Source organism: Hypomesus nipponensis, chromosome 25 (genome assembly GCF_054491055.1).
Source record: "Hypomesus nipponensis isolate SF chromosome 25, ASM5449105v1, whole genome shotgun sequence".
NCBI lineage: Eukaryota > Metazoa > Chordata > Actinopteri > Osmeriformes > Osmeridae > Hypomesus > Hypomesus nipponensis.
Window position 1 is genome coordinate 647,501 of NC_140385.1, and position 20,882 is coordinate 668,382.

The 20,882-nt window shown below is 50.2% G+C and overlaps 3 protein-coding genes and 1 long non-coding RNA gene across 8 annotated transcripts in view; 2 read left to right on the forward strand and 2 right to left on the reverse strand.

Moving 5' to 3' along the window:
- Nucleotides 1-986, reverse strand: part of LOC146221555 (dickkopf-related protein 2-like) — a 1,746-nt gene extending 760 nt beyond the window's left edge. The window contains exons 1-2 of the mRNA XM_084691851.1: nucleotides 728-986; nucleotides 223-382 (exon numbers count right to left, since the gene is read on the reverse strand). Of these exons, the coding sequence (XP_084547977.1) occupies nucleotides 223-382; nucleotides 728-895 (328 nt within the window). The 5' untranslated portion in view covers nucleotides 896-986. The remainder of the gene's footprint in view (nucleotides 1-222; nucleotides 383-727) is intronic.
- Nucleotides 987-6,804: 5,818 nt separating this feature from the next.
- On the forward strand, nucleotides 6,805-13,769 carry sgms2b (sphingomyelin synthase 2b). Its single transcript, XM_084692022.1, has 6 exons — nucleotides 6,805-6,928; nucleotides 9,609-10,240; nucleotides 11,237-11,354; nucleotides 11,445-11,598; nucleotides 11,742-11,908; nucleotides 13,123-13,769. The coding sequence occupies exons 2-6, from the start codon at nucleotides 9,741-9,743 to the stop codon at nucleotides 13,306-13,308; spliced, it is 1,125 nt and encodes a 374-aa protein (XP_084548148.1). The 5' UTR covers nucleotides 6,805-6,928; nucleotides 9,609-9,740; the 3' UTR covers nucleotides 13,309-13,769.
- LOC146221557 (uncharacterized) lies at nucleotides 12,326-13,059 on the reverse strand. Its single transcript, XR_014746787.1, has 3 exons — nucleotides 12,997-13,059; nucleotides 12,581-12,789; nucleotides 12,326-12,489 (listed from the first exon to the last, which is right to left on the reverse strand). It is a non-coding gene; the product is annotated as an uncharacterized LOC146221557 (long non-coding RNA).
- A 769-nt stretch (nucleotides 13,770-14,538) lies between the features above and the next one.
- LOC146221558 (calcium uniporter protein, mitochondrial-like) lies at nucleotides 14,539-20,870 on the forward strand. Of its 5 annotated transcripts, XM_084691937.1 has the most exons (9): nucleotides 14,543-14,776; nucleotides 18,206-18,269; nucleotides 18,450-18,620; nucleotides 18,838-18,942; nucleotides 19,202-19,356; nucleotides 19,458-19,564; nucleotides 20,213-20,309; nucleotides 20,422-20,538; nucleotides 20,636-20,870. In XM_084691937.1, exons 1-9 carry the CDS (start codon nucleotides 14,687-14,689, stop codon nucleotides 20,711-20,713), a joined length of 984 nt encoding a protein of 327 aa, XP_084548063.1. In that variant the 5' UTR covers nucleotides 14,543-14,686; the 3' UTR covers nucleotides 20,714-20,870. The 5 variants fall into 5 exon arrangements, 4 of the variants coding, with proteins under 4 accessions (XP_084548064.1, XP_084548063.1, XP_084548062.1 ...); XM_084691938.1 differs by lacking the exon at nucleotides 18,206-18,269 and having other exon boundaries at nucleotides 14,539-14,776; XM_084691935.1 differs by lacking the exon at nucleotides 14,543-14,776 and having other exon boundaries at nucleotides 17,150-18,269.
- Nucleotides 20,871-20,882: the final 12 nt, after the last annotated feature.

A 20,882-nucleotide genomic window follows, 5' to 3' on the forward strand; every position in this document is an offset into this window, starting at 1 on the left:
GGGAGGGAGGGGAGGGAGGGAGGGAGGGAGGGAGGGAGGGGGGAGGGAGGGAGGGAGGGAGGGAGGGAGGGAGGGAGGGAGGGAGGGGAGGGAGGGAGGGAGGGAGGGAGGGAGGGAGGGAGGGAGGGACGGGTGTGAGGATCTGGTGAGCTTCAGAACCACAATGTTCATGCAGGTGTGTGTGTGTGTGTGTGATGTTCCAGAGAGTTCTAAGGTCCTTACTGTTGCTACAGTGGTTGCCGGGACAGCACATGCCATCTCTATGGCAACGCCTCTTCTTCCTGCGGCAGGTGAGACAGCGAGGTGGGGCGGGGTTTCTCCGGGAGGGGGCGTGGCAATAACTGCCCTCGCTGCATTCCAAATCACTAATACATGGATACACCTGGAGGATGAGGAGAGGAGAGGGGAGGAGAAGGGTCGTACATGATATATCCTGTTTTATAAATACAGATTTCATATGTTATGCAGTGAATATCCCAAAAGCCCAAAAGTATGAAGTTTCAAATGACTTTCTCTTTCTGTGCAACTATTTATCTCCCTTTCTCTCCCCCCCCCTCTCTCTCTCTCCCTTTCCCCCCCCCCCTCTCTCTCTCTCTCCCTCTCTCTCTCTCTCTCTCTCCCTTTCTCCCCCCCCCCCTCTCTCTCTCTCTCTTTCTCTCACTCTCTCTTTCTCTCTCTCTCTCTTTCTCTCTCTCTCTCTCTCTCACTCCCTCTCTTCTCTTCTTACCATATCGTCTCCTCTGTCTCCTATGCTCCGGTTGAACGCCTGCGCGTGCGACTCCCGTAGGATGACCGTTCTGATAGAGTTGAGTTTGACACGCGCCTCTCCGGTCCATGCCATGACGGCCAACACCACCAGCACCCACGAGACTCGCCCCGGCCCAGGGATCTGCATGCTGGTATAGAACTTAAACGACCTGAAGAGCAGGTACTGTGGTGAGTTTGTTCTGCCACGAGAAGCGGCAGGTGTCCCTCAAAATGCTTGTTCGGAGTGTCCTCGCGCGGAGTGTCCTCGCGCCTGGTCTCCGTGATGCTCGAGGATGCTTGAGGTCCGCTGTTTCCAGATGCTCGGTTTTATAACTCCGCCAGCCGCGCACGCCCACCCTCCCTCCGTCCAACCATCGACCGGTCCCAACATCCGTGACTCTCCCCCGCCCCGCGCGCGCTCCTCCTTCTCTCACATCGATACCTTGAAGCCTATCGATACGGTGAACGAGGGAGCGCGAGCCTGCGCATTTGGGATCAAAAGCTAATTTGCACACCGAAACAGCCCCCTCTCTAAGTCCGCCCAAACTGGCGACATGTGAGTCTAGCTGCCGTCTGCTTAGGAGGACTGACATCATGTTCATTTCTTCACACTTCATACTTGAACGAGTGTTCTATGCACGTGCGTGTGACTGATACCACGCACGCTCGTCGTTCCCTCGTAACCTGAGAACAACCAGACTTATATAAACAGTCATTATTACTGTAAACCGCTGCAGGGGATCTCGCGCTTGGTTAACTTACTTCCGAACAGCGGAGAGGAAAGTTTGTTCCTTTGGGAAGTGTAAGATGATCTCTGATTGTGTGTGTGTGTGTGCGCATAATTGTGAGTTGTTGCGCACAACGGAAGGTGTGTGCAAGCAACAAGTGTTGCGCGCCTCTTCAATGTTCAACAAGCAGGACAGTGCTTCCATATCTCACACACACCCATCCTTGCAGAGTTAACCTGCTGTTGTTTGGCATCTGAACAGACCCTCTTTCTCCTAATTCGCTCTGCATGCCCCATGTCTGTATGGGAGTTTGTGTGTGTCTGTGTGTGATTGTGTAGTGTGTGTCTTTGTGTGTGTGTTTGCTGGGTAAGCAGAGGTAATAACAGGTATAGTCTGTGATAACTGTGATTTATTTACAGATGTTTCATGTTTAAATATCTTTAATAAATCTGCAATAATGTCTCCAGTATCTCAGTATGATTTCTTGCAGGTCAAGAGTTTAAACCTCCCCCAAACACACACACACACACACACACAGAATATGATGTGTATTGTAGGATCATGGGAGACTGTGTGTGTTTGTGTGAGACAGTGAGACAGTATGCTTTCATCAGATGTCATGATGACATGTTACAGAACACCCATTGTAATATCCAGTTCGGTGTGTGTGTGTAATATCCTGTAAGGTCCTGGTGTGTGTGTGTGTGTGTGTGGAATATCCTGTAAGGTCCTGCTTGTAGTCAAGATCAAAGGAGGAGATGTAGAGCTGAGCACACACCCTCCACTGAGGTCTGACCCGTGTGTGTGTGTGTGTTGGGGAGTGTGTTGAGATTTGTGTGTCTTGAGGAGTGTGTGTTAGAACATGTGTTGGACACACGTGGTATTACAGTCTGTCTCTGCCGTCAGGGTCGAGGTCAGGGGTCAGGGTTAGGGTCAGGGGTCAGGGTAAGGTCACAGCATAAAAGACACACATACACCCTCTGAGTGTGTGTTTGTGTTTCATGCACAGTTCTGCTGTAAGACAGTGTAGGTGTGTTACACCAGTGGGATCTGTGAAACCAAGTAAGAAACAATTACCTCATTCACTCTCTGCCCCCCCCTCTGCCCCCCCCCTCTCTGCCCCCCCCCCCTCTGTTCCCCCCCTCTCTGCCCCCCCCTCTGCCCCCCCCTCTGCCCCCCCCTCTCTGCCCCCCCCCCTCGTTCCCCCCCCTCTCGCCCCCCCCTCGCCCCCCCCCTCTGCCCCCCCCCCTCTCGCCCCCCCCTCTCTGCCCCCCCCCTCTGCCCCCCCCCCTCTCTGCCCCCCCCCTCTCTCGCCCCCCCCCCTCTGTCCCCCCCTCGCCTCCCTCCTCGCCCCCCCCCCTCCGCCCCCCCCCGCCCCCCCCCCTCGCCCCCCCCCGTCCCCCCCCTCTGTCCCCCCTCCGCCCCCCCCTCTGTCCCCCCCCCCGCCCCCCCCCTCTGCCCCCCCCCTCTGCCCCCCCCCCTGCCTCCCTCTGCCCCCCCCCTTGCTCCCCCTCTGCCCCCCCCTCTCCGCCCCCCCCCGCTGCCCCCCCTCTGCCCCCCCCTCTCTGCCCCCCCCCTCCGCCCCCCCCCTCTGCCCCCCCAACCCCCTATTCGCTCTTGTGTTTAAGCCCCCTTCTCTCCCTAATTGAATGACAGAGAGAGGGATGTAAAAGTAACAGGCTGTGAAAGAGAGAGAGATTGTAAAAGAGCTTGAAAAAGACAGACTAAGGCAGAGAGAGAGACACAGAAAGAGAGAGAGACTAAGGCAGAGAGAGAGACTAAGGCAGAGAGAGGGACTAAGGCAGAGAGAGGGACAAAGGCAGAGAGAGGGACAAGGGTGTTGGGTTCCTGTACACAAACCCAACAGTGCAGTGTGGTGTCAGCCTCCAGGTGTGTGTCTTTGTGTGTTTATGTGTGTGTATATATGTGTGTGTATGTGTGGTGATTGCACCTGTAGCTCCCTACACTGAGAAGAACCATTGTTTTAGCTTCCTCTTGCGTCATCCAGATCATGTTTACTGTGAGTGTGTGAGTGTGTGTGTGTGTGCGTGTGAGTGTGTGTGCGTGTGTGTGATCAGGACCAGAGTGATCTGATCTGTTTGTGTTGCTCATTTTTATGGCTGCAACTAGGAAGTCAATCTGCACCAACATAAACACACACACACAGACTGATCCTGATAAGATCAGCTTAACCTTTCAACAGTTGTGATGTCCTTACCTGTCTACCTGTCCACCTGTCTACCTGCTCACCTGTCTACCTGCTCACCTGTCTACCTGTCCACCTGTCTGTCTGTTCACATGTCTGTCACCATCATCCTGCCCTGCTTCAGGACAAGCTCTCCCAGCTGAACGTGCCTGATTCCACCTGCAGGTGGATCACAGACTTCCTGTCTGACAGGAAGCAGTGCGTTAAGCTGGGAACACACGTCTCTGACTCCCGGTCCATCAGCACCGGATCTCCTCAGGGCTGCGTCCTTTCCCCTCTGCTCCTCTCCCTGTACAACAACCGCTGCACCTCCAGTTTGTGGACGACACCACCCTCATTGGGCTCATCTCTGGTGGAGACTTATTGGGGACTATCCTCTCCCATTCAACCTGCCAAAGTGCACAATGACGGTGCACTTCTACACAGCCATCATTGAGTCCATCCTCACTTCTTCTATCACCATCTGGTACGCTGCTGCCACTGCCAAGGACAAGAGCAGGCTGCAGCGTATCATCCGCACTGCAGAGAAGGTGATCGCCTGCAATCTGCCTGCCCTCAAGAATCTGCACACCTCGAGGACCCTGAGGCGAGCAAGGAAGATTGTAGCCGACTCCTCCCACCCTGGCCACTCCCTGTTCCAGCTCCTCCCCTCCAGCAGAAGGCTGCGGTCCATCAGGACCAAAACCTCACGCCATAAGAACAGTTTCTTTCCATCTGCTACTGGCCTCTTCAACAAGGCCAAGGACTCCCACTGACATTCATTTATCTATTTAACTATAATAAGTCCATCAAATGGCTATTACACTATGCATAAGCTGCCTTATCTCGGTATCTGATTGCACTATGTTGACCACCTTTGCTGCTCATTCTTATTCTTATTCTTACATATATTTTATTTTATATTTAAATTTCAAGTTGTATTCTTAGACTGTTTAGTTCTTAGGAATAGTTAAACTTTTGTACCTTTACTTAATTTAAGATTCGTATATGTTTCATGTTTTGCACCTCCCTGCCACAGTAAATTCTGTGTTTGTATAACATACATGGTGAATACACCAAATTCTGATTCTGATTCATCTGTCTGTCTACCGGTCTACCTGTCCATCTGTCTGTCTGTCTACCGGTCTACCTGTCCATCTGTCTGTCTGTCTACCTGTCTACCTGTCCATCTGTCTGTCTGTCTACCTGTTTACCTGTCCATCTGTCTGTCTGTCTACCTGTCTACCTGTCCATCTGTCTGTCTGTCTACCTGTCTACCTATCCATCTGTCTGTCTGTCTACCTGTCTACCTGTCCATCTGTCTGTCTGTCTACCTGTCTACCTGTCCATCTGTCTGTCTGTCTACCGGTCTACCTGTCCATCTGTCTGTCTGTCTACCTGTCTACCTGTCCATCTGTCTGTCTGTCTACCTGTCTACCTGTCCATCTGTCTGTCTACCTGTCTACCTGTCCATCTGTCTGTCTGTCTACCTGTCTACCTGTCCATCTGTCTGTCTGTCTACCTGTCTACCTGTCCATCTGTCTGTCTGTCTACCTGTCTACCTGTCCATCTGTCTGTCTGTCTACCTGTCTACCTGTCCATCTGTCTGTCTGTCTACCTGTCTACCTGTCCATCTGTCTGTCTACCTGTCTACCTGTCCATCTGTCTGTCTGTCTACCTGAACTGTTCTTCTATCAACAACTGTGAAAAGACCAAAAAGAACAAGTAACAATGTTTGATAGGAGTGTTTAACAGCTCCTCCCCTCCCCCCATATTCTCTCTCTCGCGCACACACACACACACACACACACACACACACACACACACACACACAGGACAGTGGAGTGGAGTGATTGCTGGTCTGGATGGAGTCTGGTCTCAGTATCGTGGCTCCTAGCTGTTTCACCCAGCAGCAGCAAGGGATGAATGGAACAACCAGAAAGTTCCTGTCTTCTAAAGGAGGGGAGGGAGAGAGGAGAGATGGGGGAGGGAGAGAGGAGAGAGAGGGGAGGGAGAGAGGAGAGAGAGGGAGGGGCAGAGAGGAGAGAGGGAGGGAGAGAGGAGAGAGAGAGGAGATAGAGGGGAGGGAGAGAGGAGGAGACAGAAAGGAGGGGAGAGAGAATAGTGACCTGGTGGAGACTCCCCCCTCCTTCTTTCTTTCTTTCTTTCTTTCTTTCTTTCTCTCTCTCTCTCTCTCTCTCTCTCTCTCTCTCTCTCTCTCTCTCTCTCTCTCTTTCTCTCTCTCTTTCTTTCTCACTCTCTCGTTCTCTCTCTCTCTCTCTCTCTCTCTCTCTCCCCCCTTTTTATCTCTCTTTCTCTCTCCCCCCTCTCTCTGTCTCTTCCCCCCCCTCTCTCTCTGTCTCTCCCCTGTCTCTCTCCTACGTACAACACCACCCAGAGCTGACGTCACCTGCAGACAGCAGGTCAGCAGTCAGCTGTCAGCCGGCCTCACAGCGCCCTCTGGTGGAGACACAGCGTACATCACCCCTCCTCTCCCCACGGAGCCGAGTCAGGGTTCAAGTGTTACCTGTTGACGCCACACACCAGGGGCGAGACTGAACGGACACACACACACACACGAAGGTGTTTCCCGCTCAGATCCTGAAGACAGGAGATGCGCGTGGTTCAGTCTATGTGAAAGGAAACACATTCAATCTGGAGATGTTCTCTAAAAGCGTAACATGTACCGCAGATTGTGTACAATGTGCTCTGTTGAAAAAGGCTGTTCTCTCTGCGGTTCTGTCCCAAACAGCTTCTTTCAAACCCAGCCCTATTAGAAGACATCGGTCTTTTAGTTCTCACGCTCTCCTTTAATAACAGTAAATCACCACTATGCTCGCGTCATGTGTCATTTACCGACCGCGGGTCCGGTTAGTCACGGGGATAAACGCGGCTTAATAGGAGAGGTGAGTTAAACTGTTAGAGAGTTTGGAGTCGGACTGAATCAGTCTCCTATTCCGGAATATACTGAAGTTAAATCCGAGCGATGACTCAGAAGAACGAGACGTTTGGCGAGAAGTGACTTATTTGAGAGGAGTGGCCGGGCGTTCCTCATAGGGGAAGGGCGTCCGGTGCAGGGGGTGGGGCTACAGTGAGAGGTGGCGACTTGTTGACTTTTAGAAGAGCGCACTGAGCTCGCGCCGCACCGAGAGACAGAAACGGGGAGTGAGGAAAGGACAAGTTTAAAGGAAGGAAGTAACAAAGTCGCAGCATTGTTCTTCATCTCAACGGATACCCTCCCCCCCCCCCCCCCGCTGTACTGCAACAGGTAAGAAACACTCTTTCTGATTCCGTACGGACGGAAAATGTTGATGGGTTGAACCGGTTAGCTTAGCTACATGCTAAATGCTGCACCTGGACAGGTGGGTGATGGTAACTTCCTAGATTGCTGTCCGGGTCGCGGTCAAGCCGGGCACACCAACACAGACCGGGGGTGGAAAGACCTTCAGGATGAGTTCTGCTGTGATGTTGTTATTATGACGCTAATGATGATTAGCTTAACATTATACTTGTCTCTTGGGTTGTTTAAAACCCTATATCGTGCTGATTGGTAGTGGGAAAGATGCTTACGTCACACACTCCCCAGTTTCGGGACACCCCCTGAACACCGCCCCCCCCCCACACACACACACACACGCACACACTTATACATACACACACAAATATACACACGCCCCCCGATCGGTCGTGCAAGATATTTTATGTATTTTGTAACTTGTTATATGTATTTTATATCCTATATTATTGTTTAGCTCTTTAGTTATTGTTTACCTCCTTAGTATTTTTTAAATTTGTATTTATACATTCTACTTAAAAAAAAAGAAATTAAGATCCGTATATGTTTATTGCATGTACCTTCCTGCCACAGTAAATTCTGTGTTTGTGAAAACAAAAACAAAAAAAATCTGATGATAATAAGAGGGCCGTCTCGTGCATGTGAGTAATACAAACAGGAAACACGCGGATGTAGTTAGGTCAAACACACACACACACACACACACTCACACACACACACACACTCACACACACACACTCACACACACACACACACACACACACACACACACTGAAGGTTGAAAGGGCTCACTGTGTAGCCAGTATATGCACAGTACATATATACGCATCATGCAAAGACTTAGACTCCATAGATAAACTGTGTATTTGTACAGTATTCACATTAGATAGCAGACACAGTGTGGGTCAGGGGTCATTGGTAGGTTAGGGGGTGGAGAGAGAGGAAGAGAGAGGAAGAGAGAGGAAGAGAGAGGAAGAGAGAGGAAGAGAGAGGAAGAGAGAGGAAGAGAGAGGAAGAGAGGAAGTTAATTATTCACATTCTGTTATCAACTAATTGAGGACCTTGTCTGTCTGCCCCATAGTCACCACAGACTGCCTGTGTGTAGCCTGTGTGTAGCCTGTGTGTAGCGTGTGTGTAGTGTGTGTGAGCGTGTGTTTGTGAGCGTGTGTCTCGTTGAAATTAAAATGGTTTTCTCTAATCAATCTCTATAACAAAAGCCCTCTCTCTACATCCTCCCCCTCCTCTTCCCTCACCCTCTCCCCCCTCCCTCCACTTGTATTCCTCCCCCTCTCCCCCTCCCTCCACTTGTATTCCTCCCCCTCTCTCCTCTCTCTCCCCCTCTCCCCCTCCTCCTCCACTTGTATTCCTCCCCCTCCTCCTCTCTCCCCCTCTCCCCCTCCCTCCACTTGTATTCTCTCCTCCCCCTCTCCCCCTCCCTCCACTTGTATTCCTCCCCTCCCCCTCTCCCTTCCCTCCACTTGTATTCCTCCCCCTCTCTCTCTCCCCCTCTCCCCCTCCCTCCACTTGTATTCTTCCCCCTCTCCCCCTCCCTCCACTTGTATTCCTCCCCCCTCCCCCTCCCTCCACTTGTATTCCTCCCCTCCTTCTCTCCCCTCTCCCCCTCCCTCCACTTGTATTCTTCCCCCTCTACCCCTCCCTTCACTTGTATTCCTCCCCCTCTCCCTCCTCCTCCGACATTCTCCTCCTCCTCTTCTCTCCCCCTCTCCCCCTCCCTCCACTTGTATTCCTCCCCCTCTCCCCCCTCCCTCCACTTGTATTCCTCCTCCTCTTCTCTCCCCCTCCCTCCACTTGTATTCCTCCTCCCCCTTCCTCCCTCCCCCTTCTCCCCCCTCCTCCACTTGTATTCCTCCTCCTCTTCTCTCCCCCTCCCTCCACTTGTATTCCTCCTCCCCCTCCTCTCTCCCCCTCTCCCCCCTCCCTCCACTTGTATTCCTCCCCCTCCTTCTCTCCCCCTCCCTCCACTTGTATTCCTCCCCTTCTCCCCCTCCCTCCACTTGTATTCCTCCCCCTCCTTCTCTTGGGTACTCATTGGTTGTAATGATGAATTCAGGGCAACAAATATATAAACAAAAACATATATTTTTATAAAACGTCTATCTCTGTCATGCACACGCACACACACACACACACACACACACACACACACACACACACACACACACACACACACACACACACACACACACACACAAGGGGACCTGTCAGGAGTGATGTGTTAGTTCAGGAGTGCAGGAATGGGTGTGTGTGTTCTCAGAAGGAATGTCTACTGTGTAGGTGTGTCTGCTGTTCTCTCAGGTTACTCAAATCTCCTACTGTCAGGTCCTACTTCCTGATGTGGATTACCTGTGTGTGCGTGTGCGTGTGTGTGTGACTGTGTGTTATCTAAGAGAGAGAGAAGAGGACAAGTAGGTTGTCTTATCGATTGTGTTGACTCTCCCCTGACTCTTCCCTCCAGGTATCTTGAAACACAGGTGTCACACACACACACACACACACACACAGACAGATTCAGGACTTTCTGTTTAACCAGTACTGCTGCCTCTCTCCCCCTCTCTCTAGCTTGTAAAGATTGGTTCCTCTAGTTAACATACCAAGCGTCCTAATTGGTCCTTGTGTGTGTGTGTGTTTGCAGGTGTTTGTGAAGCAGATGATCCCTGACCACAACAGAGAATCATTAAACCTCTGGATCCTTCTGATTGGCCAAAGACGCTTCTCCATTCAGCTGATTGGCCAGTGAGGTGTGTGTGTGTGTGAGCGGGGGGCAATGGCTGCCTCAGAGTTGATGCTTGACGACCAGGACAGTGACAGGGCTCACCTGGAAGTCTCCGTCACCGTGGAAACCCCTCCTACCCCGCCATGCGTCGCCAACGGCAACCCCCAGCGCCCCGCTGTGGCGGCAGCGGCGACCAACCACACCCCCGACGACCGTCTGTCTGGCCGTCTGATTGGCCAGCTGCAACGCTGTCTGAGGAAACGCCACGACTACGTCAAGATCGCCCTGCCGGGGGGGCGGGGCCCGCGGTTGCCACGGGAATGGTGGAAGACAGGGGTGGCGTTTGTGTACGCAACCTTTAACCTTGTCCTGACCACTGTGGTCATCACCGTGGTGCACGAGCGCGTTCCAGACAAGAGCGTCAGCCCGCCGTTACCGGACAAGTTCTTTGACTACGTGGACCGGGTGCCCTGGGCCTTCACGGTCACCGAGGTCAACGGGCTCATCCTCATGGCCCTCTGGTTCATCCAGTGGCTGTTCCTCAAACACAAGTACGCTCTTGTCCTGCACTACTGGCTACTGGGGTTCTACTGGGTAATAAGGGGTTCTACTGGGTAATAAGGGGTTCTACTGGGTAATAAGGGGTTCTACTGGGTAATAAGGGGTTCTACTGGGTAATAAGGGGTTCTACTGGGTAATAAGGGGTTCTACTGGGTAATAAGGAGTAATAAGGGGTTCTACTGGGTAATAAGGGGTTCTACTGGGTAATAAGGGGTTCTACTGAGTAATAAGGAGTTCTACTGGGTAATAAGGGGTTCTACTGGGTAATAAGGGGTTCTACTGGGTAATAAGGGGTTCTACTGAGTAATAAGGAGTTCTACTGGGTAATAAGGTGTTTCTACTGGGTAATAAGGGGTTCTACTGGGTAATAAGGAGTTCTACTGAGTAATAAGGGGTTCTACTGGGTAATAAGGAGTTCTACTGGGTAATAAGGGGTTCTACTGAGTAATAAGGAGTTCTACTGGGTAATAAGGAGTTCTACTGGGTAACAAGGGGTTCTACTAGGTAATAAGGGGTTCTATTGAGTAATAAGGAGTTCTACTGGGTAATAAGGGGTTCTATTGAGTAATAAGGGATTCTACTGGGTAATAAGGGGTTCTACTGGGTAATAAGGGGTTCTACTGGGAAATAAGGAGTTCTACTGGGTAATAAGGGGTTCTACTGGGTAATAAGGGGTTCTACTGAGTAATAAGGGGTTCTACTGAGTAATAAGGGGTTCTACTGGGTAATAAGGGGTTCTACTGGGTAATAAGGAGTTCTACTGGGTAATAAGGAGTTCTACTGGGTAATAAGGGGTTCTACTGGGTAATAAGGAATTCTACTGGGTAATAAGGAGTTCTACTGAGTAATAAGGAATTCTACTGGGTAATAAGGGGTTCTACTGAGTAATAAGGGGTTCTACTATAGGTAATAAGGGGTTCTACTGGGTAATAAGTGGTTCTACTGGGTGATGATTGGCCCTGCTGACCTCTGACCCCGCCCCCCAGATCCATCATTGGCCGCAGGTGTTTCTTCCTGATAGGAACTCTGTACCTGTATCGCTGTGTCACCATGTACATCACCACCCTGCCTGTCCCCGGAAAGCACATGACCTGCGCCCCCAAGGTATACACACACACACTCCTACAGACACATGCACACACACACCCCCTACACACACACACAGCATGTTGTGACAGTCCCCCTCCCCCCCAGCTATACGGGGACTCGGAGGGCATGGTGTGGAGGATCCTGGGCCTGGTGGCCGGGGGCGGGCTCTCCATCACGGGGGGTCACCTGATGTGTGGAGACTACCTGTACAGCGGACACACCATCATGCTCACCCTGGCTTACCTGTTCATCAAGGAGTGTAAGAAGCACACACACTCACACACAACCCACATTTACTTTCAGAGTCACAAATGATCATGGTATTTGTTTACATATGTGTGTTAATGTGTGTGTGTGTGTGTGTGTGTGTGTGTGTGTGTGTGTGTGTGTGTGTGTGTTTAGACTCTCCCCCCTCCATGTGGTGGTACCAGTGGCTCTGCTGGTTGCTAAGTGCTGTGGGCATCGTCTGTATCCTGATTGGTCACGAGCACTACAGCATTGACGTAGTCATCGCTTACTTCATCACCTCCAGACTCTTCTGGTGGTACCACACCATGGCTCACTCACAGGTACACACACACACACCTCACACACACACCTCACACACACACTTCTCTCACAAGCACACATAGGTACACACAAACACCTCACACACACACCTCACACACACACCTCTCTCCACAAGCACACATAGGTACACACACACACCTCACACACACACCTCACACACACACCTCTCTCACAAGCACACATAGGTACACACACACACCTCACACACACACCTCACACACACACCTCTCTCACAAGCACACATAGGTACACACACACACCTCACACACACACCTCACACACACACCTCACACACACACCTCACACACACACCTCACACACACACCTCACAAACACACCTCACACACACACCTCACACACACACTTCTCTCACAAGCACACATAGGTACACACAAACACCTCACACACACACCTCACACACACACTTCTCACAAGCACACATAGGTACACACAAACACCTCACACACACACCTCACACACACACCTCTCTCACAAGCACACATAGGTACACACACACACCTCACACACACACCTCACACACACACCTCTCTCACAAGCACACATAGGTACACACACACACCTCACACACACACCTCACACACACACCTCTCTCACAAGCACACATAGGTACACACACACACACCTCACACACACACACCTCACAAACACACCTCACACACACACCTCACACACACACCTCACACACACACCTCACACACACACCTCACACACACACTTCTCTCACAAGCACACATAGGTACACACACACACCTCACACACACACCTCACACACACACCTCTTTCACAAGCACACATAGGTTCACACACACACCTCACACACACACCTCTCTCACAAGCACACATAGGTACACACACACACCTCACACACACACCTCACACACACACTCACAAACACACCTCACACACACACCTCACACACACACCTCACACACACATCTCACACTCACACCTCACACACACACCTCACACTCACACCTCACACTCACACCTCACACACACACCTCACACACACACCTCACACTCACACCTCACACACACACCTCACACTCACACCTCACACTCACACCTCACACACACACCTCACACACACACCTCACACACACACCTCACACACACACCTCACACACACACCTCACACACACACCTCACACACACACCTCACACTCACCATGTGTGGATGTTTTCTCTCCAGGGTCTGCGTGGTGTTCCTAACAACTACCTCTCTAGAACCTGGTGGAATCCTGTGTTTAACTTCCTGGAGAAGAATGTTCGAGAAGCGGTTCCCTGCACGTTTTCCTGGCCCATCTCACTGCGCTCCCTCTGCCCTCACCTCCCCTGCCGACCCTACGCCATGGTGCACAGCAGAGGAGAGGAATAAGGAGGGGAGAAGAGGAGAGGAGAGGACAGGAGAGGAGAGGAGAGGAGGAGAGGACAGGAGAGGAGAGGAGGAGGGGAGGGGAAGAGGAGAGGAGGGGGGAGGAGAGGAGAGGAGGGGAAATGAGGAGATCCCTTCCACCCATTCCTCCTCAACCTCCTGCATCATCTCTTCTCCCTCCCTCTCTCCCAAAAGGAGATAGTCTTACCACTTTCCCCCTGCCCTTACGGACCAATAGAAAACTGCCTTAGTCCCCCCATTCCTTGATGGACCAATAGGAAACAGTCTAACATACCCCCTTCCCTGATGGAGCGATAGGGGACTGAGCCAGACTGAGCAGAAGGGAAGTGATGACATCACAGTCTGTTCCTGAAGCCGTTCTCTCCAGCTGTTTATTAGTATTGAATTCCTTGTTGACTGTATTAACACTGTTCTTCGGTTTGATAATAAATCCCTTATTTCTACTCCTGTGATTGGTGGAGGGGCACTGAGAGGGGGTGGAGGAGGGGGAGAGTGGAGGGGAGGGGGGAGAAAGAGGAGGGAGGGAGGAAGAAGAAAAGAGAGATGGAGTGAGAGATACTGGCTCTGTCCTCATCACTGTCTATCCAGCCAGAGGGAAGAGGTGCGGTAAAGAGACAGAGAGGTGGGGGAGAGAAGGGGGGGAGACAGACAGAGAGGGAGGGGAGACAGACAGAGAGGGAGGGGAGACAGACAGAGAGGGGGAGACAGACAGAGAGGGAGGGGAGACAGACAGAGAGGGAGGGGAGACAGACAGAGAGGGAGGGGAGACAGACAGAGAGGGAGGGGAGACAGACAGAGAGGGAGGGGAGACAGACAGAGAGGGGGAAAGAGACGTCGACAGAGAGAGGTGAGTTGGCGGCCAGTCTTGACAGTTCTGGTGTCTGTTTTGTAACTATGTATCTATTTAACTATAACACAACTCATCTCCATGACAACCTGGAGACACTGGAGACAACATAACACAAAAGGGAGGGGGAGGGAGGGAGGAAGGGGGGGAGAGAGAGAGAGAAACGGAGGAGGGATTTTTATTTGTGTGCTCTGTTACTGTGTGCTCTATGTCACTGTGTGCTCTGTGTTACTGTGTGCCCGAGGTTACGTGGTCTCTGTGTTACTGTGTGCCCGAGGTTACGTGGTCTCTCATCTTCACATTCTGACTAAAAGTTTTTGAATTGTCATAAGTTACCATCCAGCCGCGGCGCTGCCCGTCACGCTCACGAACTTCCACCAATGAGAGGCTAGCGCGAAGGGAGCGGTTATTTTGCCATTGCGTGCAAGACAACTCTCCCAAACATTACGTAACAACAATAGACATATTAAATGTATAGACGTTTCTTCTGTTCACGGGTTTTGCAGCTTAATCATGGTTTGGTTTGGGAAGATAGCTCGACTCCACTTGGCTGCTCTCCGCAGCTCTCCGCAGCTCAGAACCGTGTCTCCGCTCCGCTCTACGGTAAATTCTGATTTTTTTCTCAGTTTTATTCTTTGTTTCTGTAGACTAATTTAATTTCTTGTCGCGCGCTTTGATTCATTGTCCACTGCGCAGTTAAAATAAATCAAGAACATTTCTTATAAACCCCAAACCGCACGCGGTAGTTCCTTTCTAAAACTATTACATTTTCCCCCGAACTTTCATTTCCGCAATTTTGTTGGAGAAGACATCCCTTGGGCGAGAGGGTGGCGGTGTTGCTTTGGTGGAAGGCTGCAGACCGGGGAAAACGGGATTAATGTCTGGGCTGAATGTTTTCGCAGGTTCTCTCGCGTCAAGGCGCCGTTATTGATTGATTGACTGATTGATGTGTTCCACGCGCGTGTCCCGGTGTGTTAGGAGAACGGTGATGTGTTACATGAAGAGAAGGATTAGTCCCGAGGACGGAAAATATCCTGTTCAAGCTCGAGGGCTTCCCTCCTCCCAGTTACAGGCTGTAGTACTTTACACTAGTCCTCCTGAACACACACACACACACACACACGCACACATACATGCAGAGTCCATGTGATTAGTGAATTCCTTGTTGAATCTCACTGGTTGATATTTAGATCTTAATGATTATGACAATCACTTTCTGAGTGCGCTATACACTAGTGAATATACTAATGTCTATAGTAGTACTATATAGTACTAATGTCTATAGTACTATATCGTACTAATGTCTATAGTAGTACTATATAGTACTAATGTCTATAGTACTATATCGTACTAATCTCTATAATAGTACTATATAATACTAATGTCTATAGTAGTACTGTATAGTACTAATGTCTACAGTACTATATCGTACTAATGTCTATAGTAGTACTATATAGTACTAATGTCTATAGTAGTACTATATAGTACTAATGTTTATAGTAGTACTATATAGTACTAATGTCTATAGTAGTACTATATAGTACTAATGTCTATAGTAGTACTATATAGTACTAATGTCTACAGTACTATATCGTACTAATGTCTATAGTAGTACTATATAGTACTAATGTCTATAGTAGTACTATATAGTACTAATGTTTATAGTAGTACCATTTCAACATTGCTTAGGAAGAATCGTCTGTTAAATGAAGAAAATGCACAAGTGGGTTAGGGTTAGTGTAAGTGTTAGGGTTAGTGTAAGTGTTAGGGTTAGTGTAAGTGTTAGGGTTAGTGTAAGTGTTAGTGTTAGTGTAAGTGTTAGGGTTAGTGTAAGTGTTAGGGTTAGTGTAAGTGTTAGGGTTAGTGTAAGTGTTAGGGTTAGTGTAAGTGTTAGGGTTAGTGTAAGTGTTAGGGTTAGTGTAAGTGTTAGGGTTAGTGTAAGTGTTAGGGTTAGTGTAAGTGTTAGGGTTAGTGTAAGTGTTAGTGTTAGTGTAAGTGTTAGTGTTAGTGTAAGTGTTAGTGTTAGTGTAAGTGTTAGGGTTAGTGTAAGTGTTAGGGTTAGTGTAAGTGTTAGTGTTAGTGTAAGTGTTAGTGTTAGTGTAAGTGTTAGTGTTAGTGTAAGTGTTAGGGTTAGTGTAAGTGTTAGGGTTAGTGTAAGTGGGTTAGGGTTAGTGTAAGTGTTAGGGTTAGTGTAAGTGGGTTAGGGTTAGTGTAAGTGTTAGGGTTAGTGTAAGTGGGTTAGGGTTAGTGTAAGTGTTAGGGTTAGTGTAAGTGTTAGGGTTAGTGTAAGTGTTAGGGTTAGGGTAAGTGTTAGGGTTAGTGTAAGTGTTAGGGTTAGTGTAAGTGTTAGGGTTAGTGTAAGTGTTAGGGTTAGTGTAAGTGTTAGGGTTAGTGTAAGTGTTAGGGTTAGGGTAAGTGTTAGTGTTAGTGTAAGTGTTAGGGTTAGTGTAAGTGTTAGTGTTAGTGTAAGTGTTAGGGTTAGTGTAAGTGTTAGGGTTAGTGTAAGTGTTAGGGTTAGTGTAAGTGTTAGGGTTAGTGTAAGTGTTAGGGTTAGTGTAAGTGTTAGGGTTAGTGTAAGTGTTAGGGTTAGTGTAAGTGTTAGGGTTAGTGTAAGTGTTAGGGTTAGGGTAAGTGTTAGGGTTAGTGTAAGTGTTAGGGTTAGTGTAAGTGTTAGGGTTAGTGTAAGTGTTAGGGTTAGTGTAAGTGTTAGGGTTAGTGTAAGTGTTAGGGTTAGTGTAAGTGGGTTAGGGTTAGTGTAAGTGTTAGGGTTAGTGTAAGTGTTAGGGTTAGTGTAAGTGTTAGGGTTAGTGTAAGTGTTAGGGTTAGTGTAAGTGTTAGGGTTAGTGTAAGTGTTAGTGTTAGTGTAAGTGTTAGGGTTAGTGTAAGTGTTAGGGTTAGTGTAAGTGTTAGGGTTAGTGTAAGTGTTAGGGTTAGTGTAAGTGTTAGGGTTAGTGTAAGTGTTAGGGTTAGTGTAAGTGTTAGGGTTAGTGTAAGTGTTAGGGTTAGTGTAAGTGTATGAGAATCTGTGTCTCGGCTGTTTATCCATGTGTGTGTGTCTGTATATGTTTGTGTATGACGTGTGTACATATCTGTGTGTTTATGGTGTGTGTGTATGGTATGTGTGTATGGTGTGTGTGTATGGTGTGTGTGTATGGTGTGTGTGTGTGTATGGTGTGTGTGTACGGTGTGTGTGTGTGTATGGTGTGTGTGTACGGTGTGTGTGTATGGTGTGTGTGTGTGTGTATGGTATGTGTGTGTGTGTGTGTACGGTGTGTGTGTATGGTGTGTGTGTGGTGTGTGTGTGTATGGTGTGTGTGTGTGTGTGTATGGTGTGTGTGTATGGTGTGTGTGTATGGTGTGTGTGTGTGTATGGTGTGTGTGTACGGTGTGTGTGTGTGTATGGTGTGTGTGTACGGTGTGTGTGTATGGTGTGTGTGTGTGTGTATGGTATGTGTGTGTGTGTGTGTACGGTGTGTGTGTATGGTGTGTGTGTGGTGTGTGTGTGTATGGTGTGTGTGTGTGTGTGTATGGTGTGTGTGTATGGTGTGTGTGTATGGTGTGTGTGTGTGTATGGTGTGTGTGTATGGTGTGTGTGTACGGTGTGTGTGTATGGTGTGTGTGTGTGTGTATGGTATGTGTGTGTGTACGGTGTGTGTGTATGGTGTGTGTGTGGTGTGTGTGTGTATGGTGTGTGTGTGTGTGTGTATGGTGTGTGTGTATGGTGTGTGTGTATGGTGTGTGTGTGTATGGTATGTGTGTGTGTATGGTGTGTGTGTATGGTATGTGTGTGTGTATGGTGTGTGTGTGTGTATGGTGCGTGTGTGTGTATGGTGTGTGTATGGTGTGTGTGTGTGTATGGTGTGTGTGTGTGTGTGTGTGTGTGTGTGTGTGTACGGTGTGTGTGTATGGTGTGTGTGTATGGTGTGTGTGTGTGTATGGTGTGCGTGTGTATGGTGTGTGTGTGTGTGTATGGTGTGTGTGTATGGTGTGTGTGTGTGTATGGTGTGTGTGTGTATGGTGTGTGTGTCCCAGGCCAGACTTTGGTGTTTGCAGGCGTCTTCCGTTCTGTACTACAGCACTCCACCTCCCTCTGCTGGTGAGAGAGAGTACTCCACCCAACACACCATACACACATTTTCACAACATATACACACCACGTCACAACACCACTAACTAACCTTAATCCTGTTGAATACAAGGTGCTGTGTGTATCATGACTGTTTCCTGGTCGGTTGAGGAACGGTGTAAAATGAGATGTTTTACCGTCTCCCCCCAGACCTGAGAGTTCACTACAAACATGGCCGGCCCATTCTGTCCCTCCCCCTCCCCTCCCGCCAGGAGCGATGTCACTTCCTGCTCCGCCCGTTGCTAATGAGCGTTAATGACTTCCTGTCTGACATCCAGAAGGAGGATCCTGGAGTGACGACTGCTGCTGTCCTCACCTCTGGTACACACACACACCATACACACACACACACACACACACCACACACACACACACACACACACACACACATACCACTAAACAATGTCAAATTGTACCCCCCTCCCCTCCCCTCCCCTCCCCTCCCCTCCCCTCCCCTCCCCTCCCCTCCCCTCCCCTCCCCTCCCCTCCCCTCCCCTCCCCTCCCCCTCCCCTCCCCTCCCCTCCCCTCCCTCTCCAGAAGGAGGAAAGGTGTCCTCTTGCACCTCCATGGATACGGTGCTGAAACAGAACTTCCTGCTGCAGCTCAACAGCACCGTCTACACTGTCCACTCTGCTGGGGGAGGTAGGGGAGAGGGGGGGGGAGATAGTGAGTGATGGAGGGAAAGAGAGCGACAGAGAGAGATGGAGAGAGAGATGGAGAGAGAGATGGAGAGAGATGGAGAGAGATGAAGAGAGAGATGGATGGGATGAAGAAAGCAAGAGAGTAAGAGAAAACTGTGTCTGACTTTGTTACTCTGAACCCCTCCCTCCCTCCCCTGCCCTCCCCTCCCCCCATCTCTCCCTCCCCTCCCTCCCCTCCCTCTCCTCCCCCCTCCCCCCAGACTGCCATGAGCATATGACCATCCCAGAGGACCTGAAGGAGCTGGTGTTGATGCTGCACTGTGCTCTCCAGCTGCCTGCTCACCAGCTCCACACACACACTAAGCTGCAGCAGCGCAGACACACACTCACACAGGAGCTTGCCCCTCTGGAGCAGGTACACACACACACCACACACACCACACACACCACACACACACACACACACTTGCCACATCAACCATTTTTTCTCAGAGACTAACAGTGTGTGTGTGTCAGGTGCGGGCCCAGTTGGCGAGGGAAGCAGAGTCTCATGCATCGCGTGTTACGTGGGCGGGGCTTGCCTTCCTCTCTCTGCAGGGAGGATTCCTGGCCTATCTCACCTGGTGAGAGGAGGGAGGGAGGGCCTATCTCACCTGGTGAGAGGAGGGAGGGAGGAGGGGGGGCCTATCTCACCTGGTGAGAGGAGGGAGGGAGGGAGGGAGGGAGGGAGGGAGGGAGGGAGGGAGGGAGGGAGGGAGGGAGGGAGGGAGGGAGGGAGGGGAGGGAGGGAGGGAGGGAGGGAGGGAGGGAGGGAGGGAGGGAGGGAGGGAGGGAGGGAGGGAGGGAGGGAGGGAGGGAGGGAGGGAGGGACAGTCGGACCAGACTTCTTCTATACCACAGTGTTCCTGATCACTGATGTGTGTCTAACCCTAACCTCCACACTCCAGGTGTGTGTCTAACCCCTAACCTCCACACTCCAGGTGTGTGTCTAACCCTAACCTCCACACTCCAGGTGTGTGTCTAACCCTAACCTCTACACTCCAGGTGTGTGTCTAACCCTAACCTCCACACTCCAGGTGTGTGTCTAACCCCTAACCTCTACACTCCAGGTGTGTGTCTAACCCCTAACCTCTACACTCCAGGTGTGTGTCTAACCCTAACCTCCACACTCCAGGTGTGTGTCTAACCCCTAACCTCTACACTCCAGGTGTGTGTCTAACCCTAACCTCCACACTCCAGGTGTGTGTCTAACCCTAACCTCTACACCCCAGGTTTGTGTTTGCGTGGGACGTGATGGAGCCAGTCACCTACTTCCTCACCTACGCCACCAGCATGGGCTTCCTGGGGTACTACGTTCTCACCAAGCAGGTGTGTGTGTCCACTACGTACTCACCAAGCAGGTGTGTGTGTGTGGATGCTTGGACTAGAATATTTACATTTGTATGTTTTTTGTCTGTTTGTGTGTGTGTGTGTGTGTCAGGACCTGATTTATCCTGACGCTAAAGATCGTCAGTTTCTACACTTCTTCCACAAGAGGGCAGCAAAGAAGCACTTCAATGTTCACCAGTACAACCTGCTGAGGAAGGAGCTGGCTATGGTATGACCCTTACACACACACACACACACGCACACACACACACGCACACACACACATACACACACACTCCTAACACTAACTGTGTATGTGTGTGTAGGTTGAGAGCGATCTGAAGCGTTTAAGAAATCCTCTTGAGCTGAAGATACCAGTGGACCAGATCCAGGCCCACAACTGAAGCCATGCACACACACACACACACACATTTATTCATTTAACAGATGCTTTTATCCAATGCGACTTTCAAGAGAGAGCTTTACAAAAAAAGCACATGCATGCGCACACACGCGCATGTCATATCTGGTCTGTTTTGGTAAACTAAACTACTTCCTGGATGTTGTGTTGCC

Coding starts and splice junctions, on each gene's coding strand:
- sgms2b (XM_084692022.1), top strand. CDS start 9,741: ATGGCTGCCTCAGAGTTGATGCTTGACGACCAGGACAGTGACAGGGCT. Junction 11,599..11,741: donor TTACCTGTTCATCAAGGAGT/GTAAGAAGCACA, acceptor GTGTGTGTTTAG/ACTCTCCCCCCTCCATGTGG. Junction 11,909..13,122: donor ACACCATGGCTCACTCACAG/GTACACACACAC, acceptor TTTTCTCTCCAG/GGTCTGCGTGGTGTTCCTAA.
- LOC146221558 (XM_084691935.1), top strand. CDS start 17,189: ATGAGAATCTGTGTCTCGGCTGTTTATCCATGTGTGTGTGTCTGTATA. Junction 18,621..18,837: donor TGCTGCTGTCCTCACCTCTG/GTACACACACAC, acceptor CTCCCTCTCCAG/AAGGAGGAAAGGTGTCCTCT. Junction 18,943..19,201: donor TGTCCACTCTGCTGGGGGAG/GTAGGGGAGAGG, acceptor CCCTCCCCCCAG/ACTGCCATGAGCATATGACC.